The 11,151-nt window shown below is 34.7% G+C and overlaps 1 protein-coding gene across 2 annotated transcripts; it reads left to right on the top strand.

The window, feature by feature from the left end:
- The first annotated feature begins 4,218 nt into the window (after nt 1–4,218).
- LOC105267261 (uncharacterized) lies at nt 4,219–7,481 on the top strand. 2 transcript variants are annotated; one of them, XM_011305995.1, is made up of 3 exons: nt 4,219–4,345; nt 6,449–6,623; nt 6,842–7,481. In XM_011305995.1, the coding sequence occupies exons 2-3, from the start codon at nt 6,462–6,464 to the stop codon at nt 7,025–7,027; spliced, it is 348 nt and encodes a 115-aa protein (XP_011304297.1). In that variant the 5' UTR covers nt 4,219–4,345; nt 6,449–6,461; the 3' UTR covers nt 7,028–7,481. The 2 variants fall into 2 exon arrangements, with proteins under 2 accessions (XP_011304297.1, XP_011304289.1); XM_011305987.1 differs by lacking the exon at nt 4,219–4,345 and adding an exon at nt 4,742–4,917.
- Nucleotides 7,482–11,151: the final 3,670 nt, after the last annotated feature.

Raw genomic sequence — 11,151 nt, 5'->3', positions numbered from 1 at the left:
TAAGAAAAAATTAAAAATTGCGGGAAAAATTGCAATTTTTTCTCAATTTCCTGAAATTGCATCCCAATTATTTATAAAAATTACCAAATGTCCACCAAAGGTTCACGTTTGTAAAACCTCTAAATAAATTTCATTAAAAATTTTTTCCGTGCACGAAAGTGGAGAGAGAGATATTATTTTTTCATTAAGACCGATTGGGTCACAAAAAAAATCGTAACAACTGGAAAAAAGCGTTAAAAGTATATCCGTCCCACCGCGGAAGAGGTATTTACTGTCCAGATACTTTTTCGAGAATAACTTTTCCCCTAATGGGAAAACCTTCTCCCGGATGAGCGCGTCGTCCGGTCAGGAAATGACTGGAAAATATTGAAAAGGGAAACCAGTGCCACATAACGTACATTCAGGATTTAAATTTTGAACGAGTCAAGGGGGAAGTAAATTAAATCAGGGGGACGATAGGGTCTCCAGGTCCTGACAAAAAATCACGGCGAAGAGTTCAGGGCAATACGACTAATGAACGCCTTTGTGAATTACCCCAGAGCCTCAGTCCCTCAGGAGTAAAAAAATATATGAATCCGTAAAAAAAAAATGGCGGGATAATCTCACCCCATCGAGTGAGATGTTATCACCAAATTTTTTTATTCATTTTTCGGTTGAAAATTGAGGAATTATTCGACTCTTGTGAGAACTTTTTTTATTTCGTCGATTTTTTTGCTGTTCCCGGTTTTTTATAATTTTTGAAATTTTATCAATAATTTATCAAACACTTTTTAATTTTAAGATGATGAATAATTATTTAGAATTCTTATTTGCAGGAATAATTCAATTATTATCAAAGAATTGTTTAAAAAAATTCACATTATTGATTAATTAATCAATTTAAAAGGATGAATATTTATATAAATTGTTTTTAAACATTAAATCTTTTAATTAATTTTGACAACAATTTTTCAAGATGAAAAAATCCTTTTTATTAATGACAAAAAAAAATGCTTTCGGTGAGAGAAAATGATGTGATAAAAATCTATTTCCGTGAGAGGTAAAAAAAATATATAAAAATCACTGATTTAAAGCCCCACATGTCCCCGGTATCTGCTTATCACAATAATTCACTGGGGGCTAGATTTTAAGGTTGAAGGAACTCCCAGGAAACAGCAGTTGGCCCCCGAGATTCGGCATATGTCGAGGAGAAAATTCCCGAAGTCAATGTTTTTTTTTTCAGTGATCACGGTTTCGTAACAGTTTGAATAAACATTCATTTCATTCCACGAATAAATTGCCAAAAACACCCTTCCCTCAATTCGCGCGTCATCCCCTTCCCCTGATTACTAAAATAAATAAATAAATAACAGAACAAATATTTTATCTCTGACAGAAAAATTATTTATCCCAAAAAAATATTCAATCGAAATCATGAATGAAAATTTACGAATCAACTGAACTGTGAAAATTAATCGCTCGAAGTAATTACGTGAATAAATAATTGAAGATTACGAATAAAAATGTCTCAATTGAAGATGAAGAATTGTTTAATCGAGAGGAATAAATAAACAATAAGACATTACGAATTAAAATGTTGGGAATTAATGAGACAATAAGTAATCATGCGGTAATCATGAAAATAATCATCTCCGCGGGAGAAAAATTATAATAATATATATATAAAAAAATGCATTGTGTACACCTGAGTGGCGCCTCAATGCAGCTTGTAATTTCATACGAGATTGTCGAGGTACTTGGGAAATAATTACACCCCCGCAACTTAAGGAATAATAACATCCACTGCAATTACAGAAGCGTTAATAAATATGAGACTCTTGGGAAAGCACATGGTTATTATTTTTTGCGAAATCATTACAAAATATATTATTCCATTATCTCCATTTTTTCTCGAGTTATTCCTCTCGTATTTTCTGAACTGTCCGGTCATTTTTCCTCGTCAATCCGTCATGTTTACCGGAATTATCTTAAAAAATTCGATACCGTCACTTCGATCTTTCGAGTCGATTTCAGGATCGGTAAACGAACTGGATGTTTCGTAATTTTTTGTAAATATTTATCTGAGTGTTATCAGTGAATTTCTGGTGGTGGGGTTGAGCTTCGGATTGCAATATGAATTTTTATTATTTTTTGGCGTAAGTCACGTATGCCTTCGGCTGAAAAGAATCGCAACAAGAGAACGATTGCACGAACCATTTCCGCTCGGTTAACCACGTTTCAAAGACACATAGGAAATGCGCTTGTTCAAGGATTCTCATAAACTTCCGTTGCTAAGTCGACGTGAGCCAGAGTTGCCAGGTGGCGGTTTTTTTAAAAAATGTCTTTTTGATTTTGCACAGTAGCCTGGCGTAATAATTTCAGATTAAAAAAAAATCGTTTTCACATACAGCGTAAGACTTTGAAAATTTCTGTGGAATTATTCCCGGGTAAAATGATGAAGTAATTTTACTTCTTATATTTCAGATATTTTCTCTCTTCTTGAAATCGGATTTTTAAAAGCGTTTAAACTTTTTTTTAATGAAAAAACATGAAATATAATACTTTTTATACACAAGGGAGAAATTATTTCCAAACAAAAAAATATTATTCCCGACTTGAAAACATGTTTCGTTGTCGAAAGAGAAACAGAAAAAAGAGGAATGAATTTTGAAAGCTCGCATAATATTTTCAGTCTCGCCAGATCTGAATAATAAAAATTCAAATTTTCAACTGAAAAAAAAAAAATTGGCAAAATAGTGAAATCTCGATCAGCATCCGAAGAATTTCATCCCAGTGTCTTCTCCCCCTAATCGAAAAATAATGACCACATCACCAGTAATTTACCCCGGAATTAAAACGAAATTAAAACCCCAAGAATTTCAATTAACTCGACCGCAATAATCCCTCAACCCATTACCCTTAAAAGTCAGTTTACACCGTCATAAAACATTTACCGTACCCTTAATACATCTCATCAAAAAGCCAAGAAGGAAGTGCGCCTGGTGATTTTTTTTTTTATTTCCCCAGGTACCTCAGGTAAACCAACTCGTACCAATGCACATGGTACCGTCTCTTTACCGCACACTGTGGTTATCACAGCTCCTCCCATCAGATTTTTCACATTTGGCTTGAGAAGTTGCATACATACACCAGTAGCCGTTATGTCCATGAATATTTTTATGCGGTCATTCATCCCATATTTATGCCGCCATTCTTCCCTGGCTCCTCAATATCATGAGAATCAGGAAGTCAGAAAGTCTCGCGTGATTTTGTAAATGGAAAGACCATTTTCCCATCACTCCCAGCTAAAAACAACTCAGGGGTTTCGTACATGGATATTTAACCAAATGCGATTAAAAATCGCCATTTTATTTCGAGGTTATCCGATTTTTTTATCAATTTTTTTTTGGAAATTAAATCTCAATCGCTAGGGCATAATTTCATTGAGAGGAATATAGATGGGCCTTTGGGCCTGGCACTTTGGAGTATATATTATTTTTATTATTTATTGAATGATTATTTATTTTTGTAGTTTATATTATTTATTTCTCGGGAGATATTTATCCATTGTTATGTTACACCTACGGAAGTCTAAATTCTAATCCTAATCTTAATATTCGTCTTCATACAAAAAAGAGAAGGGAAATCGATCTCGAAATATCTCGAAATATCTCGAATAACCGTGAGGGTAATCCCCGTAAGACGAAACCGACCCGCCACCTCGAGGTCCCAAAATTTCAAAAATTCAAAAAAGGTTAAAAATTTTAAAAAATCGAAAAAACATGGCGATCCCTGCAGAAACCAACGAAAGCTGAAAATTATCGAACAAATCTAGCGCAGGGAACGAGTGGCGGGAAAATGAGGAAAATTCAAAAAATGAAACACGCGCGGACGATCCCGTAAATAAAAAGCCTTTTATACAATTACTTTTATTTTCCCCTTTCATTTCCAACAGTTAAACTTCGCATAAAATATTTTCACGAGATATTTGTCGTCTCTTTATCAATTCTCCATCTGTTCATGCACTCGGATTCCAAATGGAATGTAGAGTGGAGCATAAAATTTTTTCTGGATGTTCTAACGGGATGAATGACCCCAACATAATGGACAGTGTATTGTCCATGGAAGGGAGGCAGGGGGGGAGACAGCCCCCCTCCCACCCACATGGTCGCGGTCAGAGAATCTAGGCTAGAACGCGTTGGCCAACGGCAATGCACAAGCTAGTGCATTTACCTTCTATTCTGTCAGTTGCACTTCAGCCTCCGTTGATTCCAGTATAGTTTCACTTGTGGTTGATCGAGGGATTTCTTCCTTGAAATTGCCATATGGGGTCCGGACCCTAGGATCAATCGTTAATTTATGAAAGGTCAGTGGGACTCGTCAGAATTTATCCTGACATAGTCATCTGCAGAGAGAAAGTTGTTGTTGTCGGAACACTTTATTTTTTTCATCATCCGAAATTGTTTATCACTAGAAAATTGTTCTGAGGGATTTTTTTTTGGTTTTTATTATTTCTGAGAGTCTCATTTTTTTCGATGCCATTTTCTGGTGACTCAAAAAAATTCCTTGCTTTTTTAATTAATTATCAATCCCAGTGAATTGCTAAGATATTACCTGGAAATGCATCGGTCAAAAATTTGGCGTCAAAATAATATTTTCAAAATTGAAATTGTCTAGAATTTTATCGAGTGCAAGAGGGGAAGTCTGTCATGCGCACGAGGAACAGTTATTCACCCCCACAACGAAACTATCGATTCCTAACAGTTTCCCATCAGTTGTGGTTCATGGTGGCCCCTCGTTGCCAAGGAAAAATAACTATTTGTAAATAATCCTCTGGAGAAAACAATTATTCTTCACGTGCAAACATCGATTCACCGTCATTTCACAAGTGACGCGCCCCTAAATCGCGGAAAACGCGGAAAATCGCGCTAAAATGCCGTGAGTTTTTCCGCCACCGGACTATATTATTACCCTAACATAAATGTATCGAAAAAATCCACCACCGAGAATTCAAATTAAAAATTAATCCAAATTATAAATATTTTAATAATCTCCCCATAGTCTCACATTACCCAAAAAGAATTACAAGATTATAATTCATTCAATTATTTATAATAATCTACTTGAATTCGGATAGTTCAAAATCTTTTTTTAATTTGATTAATTGATTGAATTAAAATGAAAAATATTTAAAAAGCCAGGAAATTTTTCTTTTTTATTTCAGTGCTGAATTTTTTTTTGACATTGTTTTTTTTTTGGCAGAGTGTTTAATTGTTTATTTAATAGCGAGATATGAAAATCCTGGGACAGAAGCGTTTAATGAGCTCGAGTTGAGATATTCATGTGCAAAAAAATGGCCTTGACGGTTGACATAATCGTCGTGGTATAGGTTGCGCGTGATGTGCAAAGTGTTTGCTGATAAAAAATAGTGACAAATAGACATTCGTCGTGAAGGTTTCGCGTGTTATCACTTCATAATGCATTTTAGTTCGTGACCAAAGATCCTGGTCTTAACTTTCTGGGTCAAATTTATATGGAACCCAATTCCCATTAATTATCGATTTATATCAAAAACCATGGATTTCCAGTTGAAACACCCGAGGACTTTTCTGTAGTTGATTGAATTTCCCACGAAAAATGTCTCTTTCTATTTTTCCTTAGAACCAATACTATTCGATTAATCAATAGTTTAAAACATTTTATAAAGTCTCAACTTGAAGTTTGCTGTCTGGAGACGAAAATTTATAATAAAAGGAAAATTTTTAGGGAAATTAAAAACAGGAGAACAGTTCTGTGACTGTACCCAAACATTCCAACACATTTGATCAAAATAATTTTTTATTTTGATTGCATGAGCCTCGAGCAATTTTCATATCCATAATTTGCATATTTTATTTTCCAAAAAAATGCATATTTTATTTTCCAATAAAATGCATATTTTATTTTCCAATATTCCACTGGCATCATGCCATTCTTTTCCAGTTCGATAAAATTTTGGTTTTGTCTAGATCCACACGTCGTATTCTAAATAGAATCACCGTATCAATGATAAAATCGGTAAATTAATAGTGCAATACCGGATGTTGAGTGGCATATCCGTCGAACGGTACTGGTAAACTGACACAAAAATAAAACGAAAGCGTAAAACAACGAGTAGACTATGTGACTATGATGTCCCGTTTCTTCATCATTCGATAGAATGTCTACCCCTTCTTCACAGCATTTATTTTATCATCATCATGACGCACCTCGTGTCTCCATTGCCTCAAAGCACGCGCCCCAGTATTTACAAAACATTAAAGTGCATTTAACTCGTGACCTTCGTCATGACTTTGTTTATTTAATCAACAGACCCGCGTGGGGCATTGTTATTTCTCTCTTTGTTGAATAATTGCGAAATTAATCAATTGATAAATACAAATTTACGTGGGTATATAAGGGGAATTGATCTGAATGCAATTGATTTCAGTGCGAGACTCGCTATGGAAGAGGGAAATCGCGAGACTCGAGCTTTGAATATAAAAAATGTCAGGAGAAGACTCTTCAAGGATGATGATGATGATGGAGAGACCAGCGGACCTAGGGGGACTGATGATAATGAAGCTAATATCTTCATGGAAGAGGCCAGGAAGAATTTTCAGAACGTATGTAATTCATTGGGACTTATGCCCGATGAAATAAAAAAATTCATTACTCATAATTTGAAATTAATTAAATAATATCTGAAATATTATAGAGCAGATTCTTTAGAGTTGATAATGGAAGATAATGGAATATTATTATAATATAAAATATTGGAAATGTATTTGACTCGAAAAGGATTTTTTAAATTTTGACTATTTGTTTATTTCGAATTTTTCAGGCTAAAGAAAAATGGAATTTCGATTTTGCGAAGAACGAGCCCCTGCCAGGTCGTTGGCAATACGTAAAAGCAAATGAAGATTTTCCACCGGACGAACCGGAAACTCCCCCATCGGAAAAAGAGGAAGCGACCTCGAATGCCCCAGAAAATGCTCAACCAGTTGATAAGACTGGAAATTCCAGTTAATAATTTAATTATCGAGTGTAATCACTAACATCCCCATTAATTCATTTTTTATTGAATTTACTATTGGACGAGGCCGTTCAGTATTTTTACCATTTATTTAAACCAAGAGAAGTGTTTAAAAGACTTAAATTTGATATTGATGATGTACCTGGAGCTCATCCCTCCCTTGACTCTGAAAATCATGTGAAGACGTAGTACATAATGATTTTCTAAATTTCTTTGTGATTTCTACCCCTAAATTATAACTTCTGAAACTTATTAAAAAGTTCCAAGTCTAGTCAAATGTAAAAAAAAATTATCATTCGTGATTTATTTATTAATTATTTCTCGAGATTCGTGAATTTTTCATTGAATCTAATGGTGATATTATTTAAATGAAAAAGACCAAACGAAATTCAGCAATTGTGCAATAACAAATGTACAGAGAAGTAATGAAAGGAAAACAATAATAAATGTTGATAAATGTTTCTTTGAAGTGTTGTGTTATTTGTTGACCAATGGCGTCGAGGAGTCAGTGAGAAAAATAACGAAACTAATTACGGATTGCTTTATAATTGCCAGAAAAAGATGACGATTTTTTTTTCCAAGGGGATGAGGAATTGTTCCAGGATGATATTCCAGATTTACGGTTATTTGTCACGGCTCCCGGGTGTCTGCAGTCTGAGGGACGCGTGTCTTCCGTCATCTAGAGGACTTGAGCCTCTGTACAGGAAGAAGGGAAAATTTCATTAAGTGCCACAGCTGTCAGTTATTTCATCTCTCGTTTCTCAATTAGTCTGGCACATCCAGAACGGAAAGGAATCCGGAATATGCGCAGGAAGAGAAATCAAAAGATATCGTCTCCTTAAAAAAAAATGGACAACACTGTTTTTTATATTTTACATTCAATTTTTTGGGCCGAGGGTTAAAATTAATTTTTTCCGATTCAACCACTTGGAGACTCCAATCACCTGCGAGACAAAAATATTCTCCATCTTCGTTTCCTGTACTATTTGAAATCCCTCGCACTGTTCGCCGTACAGATTGCATTTCCGTTGCCGAAATTCCCACGGAAGTCGTATAATTGTGGCCCGACGAACAATGAAATTCGTCAAAACTAAAATACAAAAAATCCCATAATTTTTTCGTGCAAACCCAAAAGCACAAAACAGTCCATTGAAAATTTAAAAAAAACCGATACCCAGGGGATCTTCATTCATCCTCGCCCGATGCAATTGTATTAATTGCTAAAATTATAACTCGTTGAAAGTCGCTCGAACGGGTTTTCACGTACGATAAACTGAATATTTTATTTTCATTTTATTTGTGATTGCAGTGAACACGTCAGTCGTATATAAGCCATGGCGATTAAAAGCGAAAGGATCGGAGTCGCGCTTTTAACCCAGATCTCGTTTTCCACCTCACCTTGAGCTCGCTATCAAGTCGTTGGAAAAAAAATCATCAACGAGCTTATGAACTGGTGAGCAAGTACTGATAACGAGTGCGAGAATATGCAATGCGAAGTTTAGGATAATATAAACAGATGGTTTGGCATTCGTTTTATTGAGTTCGAGGTAAACATGCAGATCCACCACGCACGTGTTGCTAACTTAATATTTAAATGTAATCTCATTAAATTGTAATTGTGACTTCCTTAATTGATTAATCAATTCAAATTTTGAAATTTGAAATTTGAAATTTGAAATTTGAAATTTGAAATTTGAAATTTGAAATTTGAAATTTGAAATGAACTAGAATAGGATGCAAAATGCTCCTAAAAAATATTAATACACTTGAATTTATTTGAATATATCTTCCACTTCATGCAAAATATTTTTTTTCCACATAACAACATATTAAAAATGAAATAACTATGAAAATTTTCAGTATATGATTCCAAAAATATTCTCTGAAATTATCCGAAATGAAATGCGATTTAAAAATTTCCGCGACAAAAATTCGAATTCAAAAATCGCGCCACGGTCATTACCGACCCCTGGCAGTCGCGCAGTCGTCACTGCGCGGCGGCCATATTGCCACAACCCGCGTGGCTCCAACTCCACACGAGTATGAAAAATTAAGTCCGAAATGATTTTATTTTCTCCGCCCCTCCCCCAAAAACCGCGACTTTCGTAAAAAAAATAAAAAATTACAATCCGCGGATCGCATCGAGGACGCGAAAAAAAAATTCGCGAACGCCGGGAATCCCCGAAAAATCCCCCGGGGAGGAAAATTTGCGGAAAACATCGCGTCAATTATTTCGAAATCGCGGTTTAGCTGTCCCGCGTTATCGTTTATCTACGCTTGACTCGCCGAGAGTTTTCGCTCGATGTTTACAATACTTTCCCGCCCGCCAATAAAATCGTCACGCGGTAATAAAGTAAATTGGCGATTGTCAATGAAAACTCGCGGTAACCAACTGCAATTACTCCCATTAATTCCATTAAATTAATCAACTGGCAAAATTCCCCGAAAAACAATTTCTCACTTGAAAAAGTGCCGGATAAATTCAGCGAAAACCTGCGACATTTTCAAGTGCGTAAAAAAATTTATTTTCAGTACGAAAAATATGTTTAAAAAAAAAATAAAATATACCCTTATATTAAGATGATACATCAAATCAGTTTTCATTGGATATCTCTCACATGACAATAGATAGCGATATTTTCATAGAGGCTTTTTTGTAAGTCTCATTTCACTGTACAAGAAAGGTTCTTATAAAAATTTTCCAATATATTTCCAATAGAAATTCGTGAAAAACCTCTGAATTTTCAAGTCTCCTTTACTCCCGATTTCCGTCTTGCCCACCCGTCCCAAAAAATAAAAATAAATTATTATTTACAGATCATTAAAAAATAGTGAAATTGATAAAATGGAAATAAAATGTGAAAAATAAAAAAAAAACGGACAAAAAAATAAATAAAAAGAGGAGTTGAAAAAGTTGTTTTTGCTCTTCGTCCCTGAAACAGCGAATGGCGGGTTTCGTGGCGAAAATAAGATAAGAGTTGGTATATCCCCCACCCAGTGAAAATCCGAGGAGAAGCTCAGGGCGTATTGGAAGTTGTCGACGTTGACACATCGCCAAATTCACTGGGATAAAGTTGGGTAGAGTAATCTCGGCCAGTATGCAAATAAACTTGCGTTCGGAAATTTACGAAAGAAATCGGGTAAATATGTAATGCGCGTTAATGACCCTCACCGATCAGAATATCATTTTGAGAATATTTTCCTCTCCACGAAAATTCGGGGTAAAAAAACCAGAAGAATATAATAAATATAAATAAATATAATAAAATAAGGAATAGTACTAGCGACACAATAAAAAATATTGCACTTGAAAAAAAGAATCATTATTAAAAAACTATTTTTTATTGTTTTTTTATCTTCATTTTAATTTTAGTTATTGATTCCACATCATTATCATTGATACTTGGATTTGCTCGTGCAATTTCTACCGGAAATAATCAGGAAAAAAATGTTTTAATTTTTAAAAAATCGATACATTGTGAATGAAATGTGTGATTCACCATTCCCCGTCAAAATAATCATCATCTATTCTCAAAAGACTCGGTTGTCATAACGAAAACGATCCGGCCGCCTTTTTGATTGTAAATACGTGCAGAGTGAGAGAGGAGCTACCGGAATACGCAATCGTCTCTTTATCCATCATCAAACAGCAATAACAAGAAAACCAACACTTTCCCCTTCCTCCATACCTAGACAAAATAAGTTGAATGAAAAGTGAGTTATCAAATAATAAAAAAAACAACTCCAAAATATTTTTTCCGAATATACAATTCGTCACCTAAAAAAAAAATAAAACCCAAATTTTGAAATCCACGATTTTCCAAAAAGTAAAAATCCCAAAAAAGGACCCATTACCATAATTATTATATAAAAAAAAAACCATTCGCCCTGCGCACCTGAAGCTGCAAACCTGTAAAAAAATTACCACCAACTAAACTATTAACTCCTAAAATAATTTCCAAAACCGTGAGCCCCCCAAAAAAATCCCCAAAAAATAAAAAATAAAAAAATAGAAATAAAATTGAAAATAAAAAATGAAAAATCATTTCATCTTGCGCTCACTTGGAGTGCAGTATACACGAAACCCCGGACTGGAGAGCAACAAACAAGGAGGGGCC

The sequence above is a fragment of the Fopius arisanus genome, unplaced genomic scaffold, assembly GCF_000806365.1.
Source record: "Fopius arisanus strain USDA-PBARC FA_bdor unplaced genomic scaffold, ASM80636v1 scaffold00002, whole genome shotgun sequence".
Lineage (NCBI taxonomy): Eukaryota > Metazoa > Arthropoda > Insecta > Hymenoptera > Braconidae > Fopius > Fopius arisanus.
This window is presented reverse-complemented; position numbering and strand designations above follow the sequence as displayed.

Excerpts from the sequence above, each read along its gene's own strand:
- LOC105267261 (XM_011305987.1), top strand. Across the intron at positions 6,624-6,841 it reads CCAGGAAGAATTTTCAGAAC|GCTAAAGAAAAATGGAATTT; the intron begins GTATGTAATTCA and ends CGAATTTTTCAG.